Raw genomic sequence first — 20,642 nt, 5'->3', positions numbered from 1 at the left:
TGTGAAGGAGGAGGTGTGGGCAGGGAGGGAGGAGGGGACAGGGCTTTCCTTACAGAGACAAGGTTGAAGCTTTGCAGTCTGATTTTTTAAAAAGTGACGATCTCCCAGAGACAGTCCCTCTATGTGTGTCCTTTGTTTTCTCTGTCCCATTTCACAGTGTCCCCCTTCACCTGCCTCTGGGATTTCTTCCCGGTTAGCCATCCTGGTCTAACTGCCTTCCTGGTCTCCAAATTTCATGTGCCTCAGCACCTCTCTCTCTTCCCCTTCCTCTCTGTCTCTCCTGCCTCTCTCTTCCCCACTTCTTGCTTTCAGTCCCTTCTCCTCCCAGCCTCTCCTCTTTTTCCTACCCTCCTGCCCTCCCTCTTCCATCCCTCCCCTCCCCCTCACCTCCCTCCCTTCCTTTTTCCCCTTTCTTTCCTCTCTCCTCCCTCCCTGCCCTTCTCTTTCCCTCTCCCCCTCTCTGTCCTTCACCCCTCTCTCCCCTTGCCCATCTCCCATCCCCTCTCCTTCCTCCTCTCTTCCCTCTTTCCCTCTCCCTCCCTCTGCCTCCCGTCCTGGTCCTTGTTTATCTGTGAGCTCCCATTTCTTGCCTTATACATTTACCTGCAGCACAAGACACGGCTCCTCTTGCAAAAACTGTTTAAGAAATCCACATCCTCTCCCTTCATTCCTTGGGCATTTCAGAAATTATATTCCTCCCCCAACTACCCCCGTCAAAATAAAATGAATGCAGCCAGCTCCTGCTGTGTGTCCTTAAATTCATTCCCTCCAGCTTTGCTGGTTTGAAAGCCTGTACCCTAGAAGGGGCCTCCTGCATTTGCTGGCAACCCTGCTCCAGTCTGATCGCCACAGATAGTGCTTTGGAGTAAAAAAAAAGGGGGGAAAAACCCTCTGTTGGAGATTTCAAAACAGATTCTACCAGCTTTCAAATCCCTGCACTTGCGGAGTGGCGGGTTTGAGGAAGAGGGGATGGGGACTTGGGGTGTGGGTGTTTGTCACAAACACATAAGCAACAGAATTTATATATGTATAGATCTGGGCTTCCCTTGGCATGTTTTTGGTGTCTTTTTCCCTGGCATGGAGGGTGGGTGCTGTGTAAGTCTGACTTCTCTCATACTTCTCGGGTTTGGGGTGTGTGTGTGTGTGTGTGTGTGTTTGTGTGTGATGGAATTGAGGAGGGGGTGCTGTGTTTTTGATCTGATTCACTTGACAGATTATTTGAATCCAACCCACCTTTCCGCACATGTCAAACAGATGGGATCATTGTTAAAAGCCTTGAGAGCCGGGCTGAGCGGTGGGTAAAGCAGGGAGGGGGAGCCAGGAGGGGCACCGAGGGGAGGAGGGGGCACCTTCCAGTGGCTTTGTGTGTTCACACATTGGAACTGACAGGAGCCCTTCTTCTCCGTGGGTGGGGGAGTGTTTGGGGGTATGGGGTTGATGAGGGGGGATGGAAAGGGAGAGAGGTGGGGTGTTGGTGGGCAGGGTTATGATGTCACAGCCAAAGTTACAACAGGAGGAAAACACAGACATGGTTCAACATTTTTTTTTTAAACTTTGGACTGCCAAGAGCTGAAGGAGAGTGGTGAGCAAAGGAATGAAGGGGAGAGAGAGAAACTAAGCTGGAAGCTTGAGTTTTGTGTTGCCTCTTGAAACCTTATGAATGGATTACCAGCAGCTGGGAGCCAGGAGAGACCTATAGGGGATGCAAGCTGCCTTACACTCTAACAGGGGGAGAAGCAGGCGGAATCCTTCTTCCCTGATGGGTTACCCTCCTTCCTGAAATGAATGGTAGGAAACCTTTTTTCTCAGGGTCCTTGGGGTGGCATGGTGGAGGGGGAGCTGGTTTCTTTTCTTACCTGAGTATTTTCCCTCTCTCTTCTTGTTTTCCTCCTCTCTCTCTCTCTCTCCCCCCTTTTCTTCCCTGCTTTTCTGACTTTATACATCCCCCCTCCCCACTCCAAAGACTCAGTCTCTATTTTGATCTGCTACGGGGGTAGGGGGGGGGGAGAAAGAAAAAAGAACTGAGTCAGAAAAGTGAATGGAGCTAGAGAAGTGATAAGAGGAAAAAGGAAAAGCAGACCGAAGGGTGTCTGCTTAGTAATGCCCACGTGCCTGGACTGATAGCCTCAAAGGGACTTGCTTTGAGGCTCCAGTAGATGCTTCTTGGGGAAACAAGGTGTGATGGGGGTGGGGTGGTTAGGACACAGCCTTCTTATAGCAAATAGATCAGTTATTAGCCGGGTAGAGGAGTTTAAAAGAGAATGTGGGGTCCCAAGGCTGAGGAGGCAGTGAGGTCTTCCTTCATGGTATTTGGGCTGCACGTTTTAGAATGTGGGCTACACAAGCAATGATTTTAAAAGTGTGAGTGATTTTTCTTAGGACCTGAATGAAGGACCCAGTGTACTGCTCTCTCTGTTTTGTACTACCTGTGGCCAAACGTACTTGGGTTGAAGAATGCTCTCTCTGTGTGTCCATCTGTCTGTGTGTGAAGATGTATACATGTATATAAAGAATGGGGATCCTAAAAAAAAAAAAAGAATGGGGATCCTTTGAGAAAGCTGGTGTGTGAGCATCTAGGCAAGCATGACAGAGGTTAGAATCACAGTATCTACCTCCTTGTTTTATCCATTCATTTCAAATCAGTTGAAAAAAATTGTTGCTTGAGTTTAGCTGTTCATTTTTGTAAATTACTTATTTTGGGCATCTCATTTGTTTATTTGCTCACTCAGCATATGGTGACTTTTACTAACTTCAGATTGAGGAACTTCTGAGAGGAAAAGAAGATCTATGTACTATGAAAGCATGGCATTTCCATTTAATGTTTCTCATAGCAGGATAATTGATTTCTCCTTTCTCCCAATGTTCAATATGAAGTGAATTTAAGGTATTGTTCTTTTAAATCTGAAATGATTGATTGAAATAAGAAAAAATGCAGGAGATTTGTGAGAAAACAAAAGAAAGAGATGCAAATGGTCCTAAAAGGCGAATGTGGGCTTATTAGGGAGGTCCTTTCAAAATGTGTGTGTGTGTGTGTGTGTGTGTGTGTGTGTGTGTATGAGAGAGAGAGAGAGAGAGAGAGAGAGAGAGAGAGAGAGAGAGAGAGAGAGAGAGAGAGAGAGGAGGGAGGGAAGGAGGGAGGGAGAAGGTACACACAGAGTGCTCCAAAACAGTATTGATTGTTTGCTATTGATTGTGTAGGCTGCGGCTGCAGAGAGAAAAAGCCCAAGATGTTTACTGGGGAAACGGGCTGTCCCCTGTGCCTGGGCGAGGTGGGGAGGTTTTCAGGAGGAAGGAGGGGACAGGAGGAGGTGGAGTGATGCACCAAACTTACTAGCTTTGACATCATCCTTGTCTTTAAATGAAAAAACAAGAAGATAATTACAGGCAGAGAGAAAGGGAGAGAAGGGGAGAGGAGAGACTGGAGGGAACAGGTCCTTGAAGTACACACTCTTCTTTTTGCTCTTTTCCCTGTTTTCCCAGGGACCCACAAGGCTCCCAGAAGGTGAAGTCAAGGGCTCTCAAACTCATTTGGTTAAGAGAACAGCAGACTGTCAACCCAGAGAAGAACTTTACGGAGACTTACCACATACCAACAAGTTGGAAGGGGATAAAAAAATACTTTCGGCCATCAACAACCCTGAGCACCGAGTGAGGGTAGTATCCTATCCTGTGCTGGCAGACTGGCAGCTGAATGGGGACCTGGCTGAGGACATCTACAGAGGGAAAGTTAAGTACCAGCTTGGATTTTTGTGCTCCCAGATTCTTTTTGCATTTTTAGATGATAGCCATCAAATTGTGTGTCTGTGTATAAATTTGTTTATAGCAATTCTAGCAATTTGTTTTAAGGTGAGCATTATTTTGGGTGAAGGAGTACATAAAAGAAGGCAACCCCAAGGGAAGGAAGAAGAGAAGGAAATGAAAATTGGAAAATACTGTGTTTTTGAATGACTTAGGTGCAGCCAGGGGTATGCATAGGTGAGTGTGCTATTTGAGAGACTTTGGTTTATGCTCTACTTTCTAGTATCAGTGTGGGAAGGGATTATTGAAGAAGGAGCAAAAAGAAAAAGGAAAGAAACCTGAGCTCTCTGGAAGGAAAGTCCAAGGAACCAAGAGCAATTAGCTTCATTCTGCAAGGACTAAACTAGAGCTGCGTGAGGGAAGCACCTGCCGTGCAGCAGTGGGGAAGTGACTGGCAGAGCTACCGGAGCAGCAGGTCCTCAGGAGAGGCTCTCCACTGGGGCAGCTTGACAAAGTTTGGTTTGTGAGCAGAACAGTTCCCCAGTGACTGCACATTCATTGCAGGCTAATTCTTCTTTTTCTCCCCATCATCCCAGTGTGGTACCTAGAAGTTGACTTCCAGCTCTGTGGGAGAGCTGAGGGAGGGATGATGTGTTTGAAGATCCTGAGGATAAGCCTGGTGATCCTGGCTGGGTGGGCATTCGGTACTGCCAACTCTGAGCTGGGCTGGACACGCAGGAAATCCCTGGCTCAAAGGGGACACCTGAATCAGGTGCTGTTGGAAGGGGAGCGCTGTTGGCTGGGGGCCAAGGCTCAGAGACCCAGAGCTGTTCCCCAGCATCACCTCTTTGGGGTGTACCCCAGCAGTCCTGGGAACTACCTGAAGTCCTACCCTGTGAGGGATCAGGGAACCTATCCTGCAGGACGTACTAAACCGGACTCCATGAGAAAGGCTGTTTTCCAAGACCTGACTGAAAACACAGTGGGAGTGGGGGGGAAGCCGAGTGAGCATCCAGTAGCCCTGTGGGTAGGGGACAGTCCTATTGGGCAATCAGAGCCTCCGGGAGATGATGACACTTATCTTGGCAAACAAGGACTCAAGGAGTCTCTAGGTGAGGCTGTAGCTCGGGGAAGCTGGACAGTGGCTGCCGCCATTCCTGCCACCTCTCCATACCTGAAGGATCCTGAAGCGGAGAGCCAGGGAAAGGGCTGGGCCAAGTCCAGGCATCCTCGCCGAGTGGTGAAGAGGCAGGCAGAGGACGTGCCTGGAGACCCCGGTATCTCTCCTCCGCATTTCCAACCTTGGCCTAAGCACCCCCTTAGGCATAGGGTTAGAAACGTGTTGAAGGACAGCATCCAAGATGGTGGAGGAAGCCCTGACTGGGAAGCAGAGACCTTTAACCCCCAAGGAGGACTGTCTGTCTTGTACTTCTCGGGGAGGCGGGAGCGGCTGCTGCTGCGTCCAGAAGTGCTGGCTGAGATTCCCCGGGAGGCGTTCACAGTGGAAGCCTGGGTGAGACCAGAGGGAGGACAGAACAACCCGGCCATCATCGCAGGTAATGACCCACTCCTGGGCTTTCTGATGTTCTGGGGAGTAGCTGGCTCCATTTTTGATGGGGTTAGACCTAGGGAGCAAGGTGGGGAAGGGGTCAGAGCAGGAAAGCCAGGAATAAGGACAGGGAGCTGGCCAGGGACAGGGAGGGGCAAGCCCTTTATTTATTAGCACAGCAGGACTCTGGACACCATCAAAGAGAAGATAATGACCTCTGCCATAACAGCATTGCCCCTGGTATGGATCTCATGTAGTTCTGTGCATCCTGCTTGCCCTCAGGAGATCTTGGCTTAGCTCTTTCACCTTTTTTAAAGGGAAAGGACTTTTCATCCTTAGTCAAAGGAGAAGGGGTCTCATACTCTGTTTCTCATAGTCAGTTTGGGATACCCAGACAACTTTGAAAATAGAGGAGAGTCCAAGACCTGCACAGTGAGTCATGCCCGGGCTGGTCCAGGCTGGGAGGGAACAAGGCTGTCAGGCACACAGCCATCTTGTCCTGCCTGGTTGCCTTTTCTCTGAGCAGCCCTGAATGTACACAGAAAGGCACCACCTATTCCACATCTGGGGGTCTCCTTCATTTTGTCCTGACAGCAGTATACACAGACTAGGAACAGTAAGGTCTACTGGAAAAGGTGGGCACTCATAAGCCAGGGTCTTGGCTTCTAGCCCTGGCTGTTGTAAGAGGGATCTACAAATGAAACCTGGTATAACTCTTCGATGTTAATCAGAGACACCTGCCTGGGAGTTTTACCTATATTTATTCTTCTCTATACCCAGATGTTGGCTTTTTTGGAAAGTCACTCAGAAGGGAAAAGAAGTGAGTGGAGTAAGAATAGCTGCCTCTCTGACTGGGAAGCATGATTCAAGAAAGGTGTTTAGGGTTAGGCTTTCTATTTCATCACTTGTATCTCATTATCCTTTTGGATGGATCTCCCATGACAGAACCTAACCCCAAAACAAGACACATAGTAAAACAATTTAATTTTATTAATTTGGATTATCCACAGCACCCTTTGATCTTTATCTATCCCATTACATTGATGGAGAAACTGAGGCAACAAGACATGCCAGAGGTAGGCTGGGGATGGGACTTCAGAGCCTGTGAATTGCTTGACAGTTTTACAAAACAAAAACTTCTCAGGTTGCTGGAACCCTGCAAAGAAGTTTGAGAAGAGGGAAAGAAATCTGGAAAAGGAAGGAGCCTCTTCCAATGGAGTGTTGCTGGAACATCCCTTCCGGACACTCTCTCTGCCCCCCTTTGGCTGTGATTTCTCTGTTGGAAGCTGGGATTCCCAGACACTGAGCAAGCTTGGGTCTTTTGGTTTTGCTTTATTTTGGGGTGGGAGAGGGGGTGAGGGAAGGGGAGAGAGAAGGGGCTGGGCTGTGAGCTAGGTGGGAGCAGAGAAAGAGTAGAAGGAAACCCTTTTTCTGGGGCCAAATGGAAGAAATAATGAGATGATTATCTGATCAGAGCTGGCAGTTTCACAGTTCCTCCCAGATGACTTCTTCTTGCTGCCTGATCTTGCTTCCTAGTACCCATCTGCCAGGGAAACTGCATGCTTGCCGTCTAGACTGAAACCCATGACTCTGCTTACCCCTCCTCTTGCAGTAGCAACATAGAGACCTGGGATCAGTTTCTGACTGTAAAGAATTAGAGAAGGATCCAACAGGAAAATATGTGGGAGGCTCTGAGGGGCTCTTATTAAAGCTCAAACCTGGGGAAACAGATTCATGATTGTGGTACCTGACTGCTATCCTGTCCCTCCTGTGTCTTGTCTCATGCTCTACACAGAGGAAAGCAGTGATTTGATTTGATTGCAGTTCTCACGTTCCTTGATGCACCTCCCGCAGCCCACCCCAATATACTGCTTCCCTCCCTTGCTCATCTGTCTGTCTGTCACCATCAACAGCCCTCACACAGCCACAGTGCATGCTCCTTCTTCAAAGTGTTCATCTGACTCTCTTAACCTCCCTAAGCACGTACAATTGGCCAGGAAATCTGTTGCAGACAGTCTAGCTTCCAAGGTTTCTTCTATTCAAATCAAAGAGGTTCCTGTAGTATACTGGGATTTCCTCAACCTTCTCCAGGAAGGTTGAGGGCAGAGAACAGTCAGGTCCAGCTCTTCTCCACCTCCCACCCTGTTCTCTTCTTCAGTCTTGTGTACATCAGGAAGTACCCCATAAGGATTTAGGGTAAAAGTTGGTAAAAGATAGGGGTTGGAAACAAGGTCACCATCCTTCAGGATTCCAACAGATGGGCTCCTGAGGATTTAGGCATCCTATCTACTCATACTAATTACCACGGCACTCACCTGTGGACCCTGTGATTGAGAACCATGTAGTTACCAAACAAGGACTCAGGAATTCATTGCACCAAATTACTCCCCTCTATCAACAGGAAGCCCTATTCCTTCTCACCTAGCACTGGTCCTTGAGCTAGTCACTACCTGTCCCTAGGATGGTTGGCTTCCCCTATGCAGAACAACAATACAGAATCATGTCCCTGGGAGCTACAAATGACTCAATTACTGCAGTTCTGCTTTCTTGAGGATAGTCCAAGATGCTGGAAAGACTTGGCTCCCACACTCTTTTCCAACAGCTTTCAAAAATCAGCATATACCTACTTAACCTAATCCCACTTTCCCAGTCTTCATTCTACCAAACTTGAGGTGTTTTCTCTTGGGTAGAGATCAACCATTGCAGAGAAGACCCCACCCCCAGAGGTGGGGCCTTGAGGAATACTTTCCACTTAGGGCACTAGGTGGCAGCGTTGCCCCATTACAGGAGAGCAGGAAGCCCCCGAGGGGGGACTGTGATTTCTTGGAGGGCTGTCCTGCCCTGGCCTCAGCATGCAATTTAATCATCCTCTCCCAGAATGTTGTTGGTAGGCATCTCTGGGGTTTAGCTTCATATAGGTTTTCTTTTTTTAAGCTAATATGGCATTTTTAGGGGTGGTTGACTGACTTGTATTTGTAGCAACTAGTAAAGAAAGCAAAGCCAACCAGAGTTGTCCTCTCCTTCCACCCCCAATAATCACATTCTTTCAAAATAGGAAGCTAGACTCCAGAATTAACTGCCAGAATAGTTTATTTAGGGTGGAGGATGATGTGGGGCTCACAGACTGTAGGTGCTGAGGGTTTCTCTGGCCCCCAAGCAGGTGGGGCTTCCTGCAAGGCAGGCCTTCTGCAGGTACCTGTTTCCCATGGCTGATGCAGATCAACTGAGGTCTAGGGGAGGGCTGCATGCAGTGGCTCCCCTGGAGGGTACCCCCTAGAAGCAGCTGGTTGAGGGCCTGCCATTTAGGGCTGTGTGCCACTAAGAGTAGTCGGAGGCCTGGGGCCCATTTGGTTGGGCCATTGGAACTGAGTAGGGGAATAAGCCAAATTCTGTCCTACTTGGGGGAACACTTGTCGCTCCAGCACCCAACCCTGAAACCATCCTGTTCCCTTCCCACCTTCTCAACTTCCTTTCCTCTCCTTCAACCCCAACATACACAAAAGAGAAAATTTAATAGGTTCCTCCGGACCCATAATTGATTTCAAATGTTCCCTGAAGTGGCCCAGCTGAGTAACCACCTGCAGCTCCAAGATGCAGGAGACTGAGTCACTAAGTCCATGGCAGGACTGGAGCCCAGGTTTCCTCATCCAACAAATATTTATTGAGTGCCTGGCCATGTAGAGTGCAGTGAGCCACTGTGGGGAATACAAAGATGTCTAAGAAACTGTCCCTGAGGCGAGGGCAAGTTTTTCTCCTCCGAGGATCCAAGTTTTAGAGCATGTCCCAGTGTGGAATTTGGAAGGGAGACAGATCTGGAATCAGGTCTTTTATTGACACTATCAGGGCTATGGTCCTTGGCAGTTCACTGAACATTCTGAACTTTGGTTTGTTAAAATTGAAAAATGAGAAAAAAACCCAACAATATATATATAAATGTATGATTCCATCTTAATAAGAAAAATCTTAAAAAGAAAGAGAAGAAAAACAGAAGACAAATGAGATAATGTCTTGCAGAGTTGTTATGACGTTTTAATAAGTCATGTATATAAAGTGTGCAACACAGGGCCTGACCCAGGGGGCTTATTTATGACATGGCAGGTGTTAACAGTGGGTAGCTCCATTACTAAGAGCTGTGTATCAACCCATTCCTCTTTGGTTCTAACCTACTAGCCTCTCATTTTACTGTAGGTGAGATATTAGAGATATTAACTTTTTTTTAAAACAGCATGGTCTCAGGATAATTAAGGACTAGAATCAGAGGCCTAAAAGGATCCATTTATTTTATTTTTTAAAATTGTCTTTTTTTTTTTTTTTTTTTTTTGCTTGGGCAGCAGTACTATTTCAAATAAATTGGACAATGGTGCTAAAGTTTCTTTGGAACTGTAAGCCCTTTTGAAAAGCTGATGAAAGCTATGCTCACTCTCTAGAAAAATGTACATGTTCACATGGCTTACATAACATTTAGGGCTTTCTGGATTTCGATGGCCAGGGTCTGCTGACATTAGTCCATTGTTCAGAGCCTATTGATGGCTTTTCTGTTTTGAATGACATCTAAAAAATGAGATTTTTATCAGATGCCTTGACATCCTCTTCTCTCCCAATGAGGGAGCTTTGTATTCAGAGTAAAGAGTTTTTCAGTGGAATATGGAGCTTTGCAGAAGACAGATTCATATAGATGTAAAGAAAATAGAAAGGAGGGGGCACATGTGCTGTAGCTGTCTTTACCCAGCAGGACTCCAGATTTACATTCATACTCTTCACAAGGCTCCTCTGAAGATGAAGTTTCTATGACCCTCCTCCTTAGCTCTCTTCCCATATGCAGCAATAGTCAAAGTCAGAACGTGTGTCCTCATAGGACCCTAAAGGGATGGCCCAGTTCCTATTGCCAGCTCCCAACCAGGACCTAGCTATGCAGTAGGGCCACAGAGCCCTATCCTTGGTGTAGAAGAGCTATACGAGCCATCGAGGTGTTGTTGGCCTCTGGGGCGGGTTTGCCACTGTGATGATGAAGAGATACATGAGTTTTATGTCCAAAGAGGGCATGTGCCTGATGGCTGTAAACTAGCAACTCAGTCTAGGAGGGTTCCCATCACGTGGCTTTATGACCCTCCAGAAGAGAGGCAGTATGGGGACGTGAGGTGTGTGGTTAGAGAGGTAAAACAGAGTGCCACCATGACCTTTTGCAGCCCACTGTAGGCCCTTGTCCCTGCAGACTTCTCTGCCTCCCCATGTGAGAGCCATCTCTTCTCTGCTCCAGCAACCCTTTGTGTGCGCTTTCCTGGGGTGCGGGTTGCTTCTTCCGTACTAGGTATGTGTGTGTGTCATTTCTATCCACTGAAAATTTCTTGGGAGCCAAATGCATTTATGATTGACTTTTGTCATCACAAAACATCTATCACAGTATTAGAATCTCAGTTAAGTTTGTAGAGTAATATAGAAATTTAGATTGCTGGATGCCCATCAGGGGTGAGTGAAAGGGAAAGGGAAACTTCTGATGCTGGAGGCTCTTTCTGAGGATCCAGGGCAGTGGCTTTCAAATTCTGCTTTTGCTGCTTGCAGAGATGTCTTAGGGGCTTCTTAGGGAAACCACTGAGCCCAGGGCTCTCCTCTACTTCATCAGGAATAGCCCCTCTCTTACCTATTTCAGATGAGAAAACTTTTGATGACTTTAAGAAAATTCAAACCCTACAACTCTAGAGCAGAGTTGGCATATTATGGTCTAGGGCCACATTGGCTCCAAAGCCAGAACTGCCTTTTGTAAATAAAGTTTAATTGGAACAGAGCCACACATCTGATTATGTGTTTTCTGTGGCTTCTTCTCTATTGAATGGCAGAGTTTAGTGGTTTCAACAGGGACCTTATAGCCTGCAAAGCCTAAAATATTTACTGCCTGGCCCTTTGAAGAAAAAGTTTGCCAACCCCTGTTTCTTCAGCATTGTTTCTGGAGTGTCAATGTGACAGAGATCAGCTGGGACAGCTGCTCTGGGAGTATACCTGGCAGCAGATACATAAAGAACGTGGCTTGCAGGGGCACAGCTAAGGAAACTTGCATCCACCAGGGACCCCAGCACTGTGCTCTGAAGAGCCTCACTGCAGTTGCATGGAGGCCCCACACCCTGGGGGTGGCAGGGAGAATGGCAGAGCAGGCCCTGGGACACAGTTGACTCTGGCTCCAGGACTCTCCAAAGCTTAGCAGAGCAGTTCTTCGACTGCTCAGCAGTCTACAAGGCTTCCACCCAGCTCCTCTTCCCTCTGTCCTCTCTCAGGGTCGGGCTTGCATCATGGACTGGTGGCTCTCCCAGCCTTTTCTGGCTCCTTCCAGATTTCCTCTCATAGTTGTCTCCTCTAATAAAATCCTTGCATATTTAATCCTGTCTTGGCATCTACTTCTTGTGCTAACACAACTTTCTAATCCAAATGCAGTTTGGACTCAGTAGGTCTGGGGCAGCTTGAGGTTCTGCCTAACAGGCTCCTAGGTGCTACTGCTGCAGAAAATGTGTGGAGGGGGCAGATTTTTTCTGTAGAGGGACAGCCAAAAATTGTTCTAACTCTGCAGACCATACAGTCCTTGTTGCATCTACTTAATTCTGGTATTAGGACATGCAAAGAGCCAAGGAAGGTACATAAATATATTGCCATGGCTGTGTTCCAATAAAATTCTCATTTGCAAAAACAGGTGGCAATAATTGGCCTACCCCTGCTATAGAGGGTTTGCCCCAAATGCCATGCTTCTACAATTCTCTCTTGTTTTGCTTCCTGTGCTACACCATCCAGAATAATGCCAACTGAAAGACTCTTGCACTACTAGTGAGGGGAAATATTATTTTTGCTTTAAAAAACAAAATTTTCAAAGTGTTCACAGGAAATAGTCATGCTAATTTCTAGGGATGAACACTAACTATGGGTAAAGTTTGTATGTATTTTATTTAATCTTTAATATTTTTATTGATGAAAATTCATGTGCAGTGATCACCTTAAGGTTCTTTTTTAATAGTATATTGAGATATGCTTTAACTTATTATTTATGACTTAAAGTTAGCATGTTTCAGTGTATGTATGCTTAATATTTTTAGCATCTTTAATGTTAAAGAATTATGCAGCTGTTACCACAATCTAATTTTAGGACACATTTATCAGACCCAAAAGAAATACCATTAGCACTGTCCTTCCTAAATTCATCGTAGGCATAGGCACACCACTAATCTACTCACTGTCTCTGCAGATTTACTTGTTCTGGACATTTCATATGATATATGGCTATTTGTATTTAGCTTCTTTCACTTGAGGTTTGCCATATTGTACCTTACATCAGAGCTTCATTCCTTTCTGAAGTTGAGCAATACTCCATAGATATACTCTGTTTTATTTATAAAGTCATTAGTTCATGCACATTTCAGTTGTTTCCACTTTGGGCTATTATGAATAGAGTTGTTGTGAACATTATGCACAGGGGAACATATTTTTTTATTTGGGGTTGGTGGGCAGATAGATGTTGGGAGAAGAATTTCTGGGTCAGATGGTAACTTTATGTTTAGCTTGCAAGGCATTGATTGGATTGTTGTAGAAAGTGGCTGCACCATTTTGCAATCCCCACCAATTCATTAGGGTTTGGTTTTATATGCTGTCCCTCGAAAATCAAATGGTCTGCTGTGGCATCACTGGTGAGTAGGACTTTGTCACTGCGAATGTCTGATAAAGCATGAGGTCTTAGAGAAATGTGCTGTTGTCTTGCACAATCAGAAGAGATGCCTGGACCTTTGATGCCAAGGCCCCTGCAATCCCAGGGAACTTTACTGGTTGAAATGGGGACTCTTGTCACGCTCTCTTCTCTAGCTTCTTGAGGGTATCCCAAGATGGATTCTGTCTTTCATGAACTGGTATCTGCATTTGGGGAGCTCATCTTTGATCCAGAGTACATTACTTTATGTTATCTCCCACCTTATGAATGCTGAATTACAGGCTTATGGGGGACACTCAGCCACTCAGAAAAAGCCACAGTGTACCAGATTCTGATACAGAAAGAAAAGGAGAAGAGAAACAGAGCAGGGAGGAAGATGGAGCCCACATAGCTCACTTATGATGCCAGGGCTTTTTCTGGGTCTAGCCCCAGGTGAGAACCTGGGCCCACTCTGTTAAAGGATTGGTGTCTCAATCAATTGGTGTCCCAGGCTTCTATCTGGGACTTTGGAGTTGAGCTATTTTCTGGGGTGTGTGTGGGGTAAGAGGGATTTCCATTGAGCATGGCACTGATCATCCTACTCATCACTCTGCAGCTTCAGTGCCTATCACCTATAATTACTCTCCCTCTCATCATTCCCCCATCCTTCAGTTACTGTGAAAGAATCTCCTAAGTCCTTTTGATCCCAGAGAGACAATGTAGTGAGTGAGGTTTAACCGACCCAGACCCAGGTGGTAACATGGTTACTCATTCCCCATCCTCTTTGAGCCTTGTATTTACTCTCAGAATTTGGGATGAGATAGAAACCCATAAGGACTCTGGGTGCAGTTCTAGAGTGAAGTACATCTTTATGTTAGAAATACTCAGGAGTGACAGAGGCAGGGCTGGAGAATAGGACTCACCTACTTTCTTTGGGCTTTTGGTAGCCCAAATAAATTCAACATTTTGCCTGTCACCAGCAATACTACATCCTTGATCACCTCTGCTTACTTCTCTGTGCAATTCTTTCTTGTTCCTCTGAGCATCTAATTCATTCAGAACATGTATGCCAGGAGGTCTGGCTCCTTCTCTTTCCTGTTTTAGTTCATGCCTTGAGGAGGCCAAATAAACACCTTATTTGGTGTTTATTAAAAGGAAGGCAACACCTTAGTCTGGATCCTGAGCCTCATATGCCGAATATCCATGCTTTGGTTCCTGATGTCATAAACAAGTACATAAATCCTGGGCTTCGGCCCCGGAATACATGGAATTAGGTTACTCTGGGGGCGCATCAAATCTATTTCTGCTCGTGTTGTACACACCCTTGTCCTAGCGCCTTCCAGAAGCATATTTCAATGCCAAGTTCATGTTCAGAAAGTAACAGCATTCTTCCCTTTCCATGTTTACTACCTGCTTTAAAACAATCCTCCTTTTTGGATTTTTTTTTCTTAAAGAGGAAATAAAGCTCAGTAGGCAATCAAAAACATCTCAGTTCTCTTTACGAGTCAGAAATGAGTGGTAAAGAAAAGTGGTTCTGCTCAGATATTCAATATGGCAACTGGAACCCAAAGACTCAGGGCATTCTGAAGTTGAGGTATTGCCATGACAACCAGCTAGGATATCAAAACCAGTCATTGTGCCACATTTCTGGATTAGAAGTCTGGTTACTTGATTATAGAAGTCACAGAGCTTAAAAGTTAGTGGATCAATCAGTCATCATTTAGGTCCTGACACAGCACTTACTAAGTTTCATACATGTAATTGGTGCACATTCTGGACAGGAAATTAAAGAAGTACTTTGGTTCTATAATGCATTTGTTCATTTGCTCAACATTATTGAGCTTCTATTAGGTGAATTATGAAGCCCATAATTAGCCACATGCTGGGAAATCAAGAACTGCTAAGACAGAGGCTCACCTGAAAGGTGCTCATGGTCTGGTAGGTGGCTTCCTATAAATGGATTATTGCATCCTGGTTTGTGGAAGTGGCCAGACTTGTTTTGATGAGCCCAAGAAGGTAACTGGAGAGACAGAGGAAGGGCTGGAAGATGGTAGAATTGGGGGTGGGGGAGATAAAGGAGGTCAGGCAGTCAGGCAGTGCTGGAACACCAAGCAAGCCTGCAGACCTGAAGTGGGTTCTTTGGACCTTGAGGTCAGGAAGCACTGATGACTTTAGAGAGGGCAGTTTGCTCTAGAGTTGGCAGCCAGAAGGATAAATGACATTATAGTATATAGAGATATGCAGAAGAGAATATGGATGAAGACAGATAGCAGGTCTAGTGCACTACATACAGACTGTCAGCTAGGAAGGAAGACATTAGGAATAGAACCAGGCTCAGAGAGGTTTCATTTTGTGGTGAAAGATTCAAGACTCAGGCCTGTTATTAAAGAACTACTAATCTCAAGTGGGAGACAGCATAAACCAAGAAAAATATCAGAAGATAAATATAAAGTAAAGCATGCATATGCAAACTCAATCATTCCAAGAATTATTGCAGATATTATTCCTTGACAAATATGTCTGTAGTACTTACTCTGTGCCAGGCCCAACAGCAGTCAGTTCACAAATATAAACTCAAGAACTCCTCAAGGGAAGAAATGGAGAAACTGAAGCACAGAGAGAAATAAGACATGACTTAAGGTCACATGGCCAGCTCATGCAGAGCCAAGCTTTGAACTTGGGTGTTTGTCCCTAGAGCTCATGTTCTTCTCTACTTTGTGATACTGTCTCTAATTTTTTACAGCAGGAGAAATAAGGAGTGAAGGGCCCCAACCTGCTCAACTGAAGCCCTCTTATCTCTTAAACCTACTCTTCTGTTTCCTACAAGTCAATGAAGGGCCCTACCATGCTGCCTAGGTCTCTGGGAGTCCCTGTCTTGCTTTGTTGCCCATCACGCTCTACACATCACATATAATACCACTAATCAATCACCAAATGATGTCTGGTTTGCCTCTGCACTATATTTTGGCCCTGCTATGTTCATCCCTATGGCCTGTAGCTCCTGGAGAAGTTAATTCATTCTTCATCTATTTGACTGCAAACTATCTGAGCTTTCTCAAAAGCAAAGCAGCTCAAGCTGAAGCTCATGACCTTCATGACCTTCATGTCAAATGGCACTCTACTTACCTCCTCAAGTTCATACTGGCCCCTAGGCTAGGCATACACTTGCACACCCACATGTATACATGTGCATACATCCATGCACATATATATGTATGCACACCCATATGTACACACACATGAGCATACACACACACATGAGCATACACACACTCATGTACATATGTGCACACCCATATGTGTACACATGCACACATATATATACAAGCACACTTTCACATGCTTACTCTCACATACACAGCCTCACACACAAGCAGACATTTACAACCATGATCAAATACATTCACAAACATGGCACAGATATATCATCTCTTTCTGGACTTGGGCTCTGATGTCTGCCCTTTGTCTAACAGTAAACCATTCCCCCAAACCATATTCACCTGTCTGTCTCTTGTTTACCATCTGAGTTTTCAGATATCTCTTCCCAGAAATTGACCTTGATTTTCCTAGAGACTGATCTAGGTTTGTTCTCCAATGTGTTTTCCTGGGACCCTTACTCTGCTTTATCAACATACTTAGAAGAACTTACCATCATTTCCATTTTGCTTTTGTTCATGAGATACATACTCATTGAGCTCCTGCTGAAAGCCAGGCAACATGCTGGGCAAAGGCATTAAACAGACAGATGCAGCCCTACCTCCTGGTCATTTCTATCCCAAACTAACTCCCCAATCCTCACTATAAGCCTTCTGGGACCGGGGCTGTACCTGGCTCATTGCCGCATCCCTAGCACCTTGTGCATGGTCAGATAGTAACAAATAACTCTTCCAATAAATATTTGACAAGAAGGTGAATGAATAAGCCACTAAGGAATCAGTCTTACAAACTGTGAAGAGAATTATTCTATTTGAAAGTAGGCAAGGAAAGTCTGGTAATCTTAAAGTTCTATTGATTTGGAAGATGGTCAAGATATTTGAAATTTCCTCACTAATAATTAGAAGGAGCACTTATCCTCTGCCTCAACTCCTCCCTTTTCACCCAGAATATATTTATCCTTGATAAATATTGACTGGAAACTAATCTAGAAAAATCTCATGTAATTTATAACTAGGCTTAACCAAGATTATTTCCAAAATTTCAGAGATTCTCTCTAAGTGCTTCTTTGGATTTGCATGCATAATCTCTTTCTCATTATCGAGGGGCTTTTGTGTGTGTTTGTGCACTGTTCCCTCAGTGGAAGTGGAGAAGGGCGCCGCTAGAACCAGCCTGATGAAGAGGCCAGCAAGGACCTAGGCATGTTTTTTAGGCTTCAATTCTTTCCAGGGCTGTTCCTTTTCTAGTCCTCTTAAAATCTGGGATTTTTATAAATTTTTTTTGTGGGGGTAAAATCCTTTTAGTGTATCCATTGGCAGTTCCTAGATCAGTTTAGTTTTTATTCAGACACTCACTAGTTCCTTTATTCAACAGATGTTTATTGAGCACAAAGTAGGTATTCAATAACTAATTTAGAAAGGAACTCCAACGGCATACAGAATAATTATAAACACTAACCACAGTAGAGGTCTATTTTAGACATTGTTTGTTTCAAGGCACATTAATAATTTGGAATAATTACACAATAGAATATCCTTATAATCCTGGTGGTACAGCTGTGGCATGGATCCTAAAGGAGGAGGTCATCCTAGCAGGATTTCCTTCCTGGGTTTGGCAGTCTTGTTGGGCCTTTGAGTAGAGTGTAGGATGTCACTTGATTGACCTCATCTAGAGGCCAGCCTAGTCCACTGGCAGAGAAGGGGACACTAGGTAGTCATCCCACCCTCTCTGCCTCTTTGCCTCTCTGCTCTCAGCATTTCTGGGGCCTGAACAGTGACAGTGTGCTGCTGCATGCTGCAGAAACCCAGGTGCCAATGGGGGAGGCAACTGCTGCCCTTGCATTCCTGGGCACTTCAGTCAACATCATCCTCCTAGCCTGCCTCCTGCCAGCCTGCAGCCTTCCTGCTCTTCAATACAGCATGCTGTGGTTCCCCTTTCAAGCTCCTGTATGCAGCAGGTGTAGCCTCTGATCACCTGTAGGCTTTTGGGGGCACCTCTGGCTTCCAGTCACCTCTATCCTTCAGCATGAGATGCGTTCCTGAGCCAGGCACCCCTTTCTCTCCCCTCCACATGGCCTGCTGATTACCAGTTCCTGATTTCTGTGCAAGCTGTTCCCTTGTCTTCGTGTCATGCATCAGTCTCACTGTCTGTCTAAATTCATTTCCTACATGTAGTGGGTAGGAATGCTGAGCCTGGGGTCTGATTGTATTGGGCTCAGGCTTTTTACTAGCACTATACACTTGGCAAATTCAATCCCCTCATCTGCAAAATCAAAGCAGAGGTGATTTCTGTCTCAAAATTGTTGTGATGATTAAATAAGTTAAAATGAATTGGAGGCTTGGAGCAGTGCCTGGCACACAGTGAGTACTTGTTGGATGTTGGTTGCTGTTTTTATCATCTGTAGAGCTCTGTGGCACAAAGGGACCAGAGCTGGTTATCAGGACATTCATAGCCCTGGCTCATGTTACCCTTTCCTGTGGCCTTCCCTGCCCATTCTAGTTCCGCATACTCTCCTCCAGAACTTTTATTGCATGGATATCTATATGATGCAATTTAACATGTAATTGTAATGAAACCTGATTAATTGGATTTCATCTAAGCAGAATCCTTAACTATGTTTTAGCTATTGTGCTTTTTAGGAGACATGGGTACATGATAAAAAGATCAGTTCAAAAGAGGAATCCATTGGGAAAAGACCCAGCCCATTAACATGTGGGTTTAAACCAATCCTTTCCACCTTCTATAGCTACAGCCAAGGAAGGGTGGGGTAGTAAGAAACAGTTCTAGCTATGACCTGAAAACCCTTCTGCAGTAATCCTAGAGACTGAGATTCCAGGCAGTCTGTCCATGCAACAGACAACCCATCCCAGTCTCCACTTTGCAAATGGGACAGTGAGGCACAGAGAGTGAAAGGCATCTTCCTGATGCTACACAGGAGCAGGCTGAGACTATGCTCCCAGGTTTCTTGCCTTCTAATTTGATGTGATTTCAACTCTTCCAGGTTGCCTTTGCTTGATTTAAATCTCTCATTGGAAAGCAGAGAAAAATGTTTTTTAGGAAGATTTTTCAGTAAGAAAATGAAACAAACAAAACTGATGAAGACCATAGTCCTCATTTGACCTGAAATGCCAATAAAATTGATCACTATTTTCCTTTGTTCTTTGTCATTCTTACTCAGGAGCTAAGTGGCCAAGCTATGTCACCACAGGGGTTTACTCCTGGAGCCAAATTTAAGTGTCTTCTTTGAACACTGGGCTCTGTAGACTCACCTGGGTTCAATTTGGAAACACACACTCTGTCCTTCAGTTCCTCCAGACTTTCACACTGGTGGAAAAGGGGCAATGAGCATTTAGTATTTGATTGCCCCAGTATTTGGTATGTGTAGTCTCTGGGTCAGCAGCCTCAACTTGTTCCCTAGAAGGCAATCAGAGTCCTCTGGGTTACTTGTGATGGCATAGAGGAGGCAAAAATGCTCAGCTATTATTAAATGAGCAGAGAGGGTATACAGTGGATGACGATAAGACACAGCGGGCTAATGCTGGCAGAGTAAAACAGTGTCTCACTTTAGAAACCCTCAGCCTCCAATCGGGAGGTTGTTTTCATTGCAAGAGGGTCTCCTGCAGGCTTGCTTTACATAGTGACTCCTATCATTAGGTATGTATGTAATATTATTTAAGCACTTCTTAAGGTAGTGTTGATTCTGTAAATTGTACTTGGTAAAATAAATGCCAGAGTAAATTTCTGAGAGTATCCAAATTATTTATTTGGCAGAGGAGCAAAATAACAGAATTGGTGGTGGTGATGGTGGTGCTGCTGCTGCTAAGTAGCTGTAAGAGAGACTTCTTGGGCAGCCCTTGATAGAGATAGAGTCAGGCTGGGGAAGAAGGGTGATGGCATCCTTCTGTGAGTACCACTCTGTCCTTCCCAGGATGGGCAGGTGCTGGGGTAACTTATCAAGGTGAAGCATATTCTAGACTCTCAGGTGTGTGATTTGGTGTTGATTTGGTGACTCTATCTTCATGATCTACCTTTTGCTTTTGAGGATTTTTCAAGCACATGGTTTCCTAGTTTTGTTAAGGAGGAAAGCCAGCTTGATTGGCAGAGCAGCTCTCCATGTCTGTTTCTCTGCTAAGGAACATTAGTTCAACCCTTCCTTCCGGACCACACTAGCTGACCACTGGGCACTAATGTCTTGTTGAAAGAATTCCAGAGTCACAAGACCAGCAAATCCCATTGAGTGCTCAGGAAATTTCATACTGCTCATTCTCAGAGGTTATATAAAATGGTCAAAATAGAATTACAATAAGTAGATAAATAAATACATATGTAAAATCCATGTTTAAAATTACACTGAAGACTGTTCTCTTTCTGTGTCTCTGTCTGTCTCTTTTTCCTGATGGCAATGATTAGACATAAGGAACATTACAATGCTTATTCAATTTTGGTTATCTATTTATTTTCTTATGTGGGGAAAGATAAATTAAAGTTGCTAAATGTTCTGAGATAATGGGTGATATCAGGCAAAATACTGACTTGAGAGGAAAT

The 20,642-nt window shown here is 45.0% G+C and overlaps 1 protein-coding gene across 2 annotated transcripts in view; it reads left to right on the top strand.

The window, feature by feature from the left end:
• Positions 1 to 1,607: 1,607 nt before the first annotated feature.
• Positions 1,608 to 20,642, top strand: part of PAPPA2 (pappalysin 2) — a 245,141-nt gene continuing 226,106 nt past the window's right edge. Inside the window, exons 1-2 of one of the 2 annotated variants that reach the window (XM_081299707.1) lie at positions 1,608 to 1,788; positions 3,481 to 5,294. In XM_081299707.1, coding sequence (XP_081155833.1) covers positions 4,385 to 5,294 — 910 coding nt within the window. In that variant the 5' untranslated portion in view covers positions 1,608 to 1,788; positions 3,481 to 4,384. Of the gene's footprint in view, positions 1,789 to 3,321; positions 5,295 to 20,642 lie in introns of those variants that run through there. The other variant, XM_081299708.1, reaches the window with a different exon arrangement.

The sequence above is a fragment of the Spermophilus citellus genome (genome assembly GCF_964194105.1).
Source record: "Spermophilus citellus genome assembly, chromosome: 6".
Taxonomy (NCBI): Eukaryota; Metazoa; Chordata; class Mammalia; order Rodentia; family Sciuridae; genus Spermophilus; species Spermophilus citellus.
Note: the sequence above shows the minus strand (reverse complement) of the source record. Positions and strands in the feature narration are given on the sequence as shown.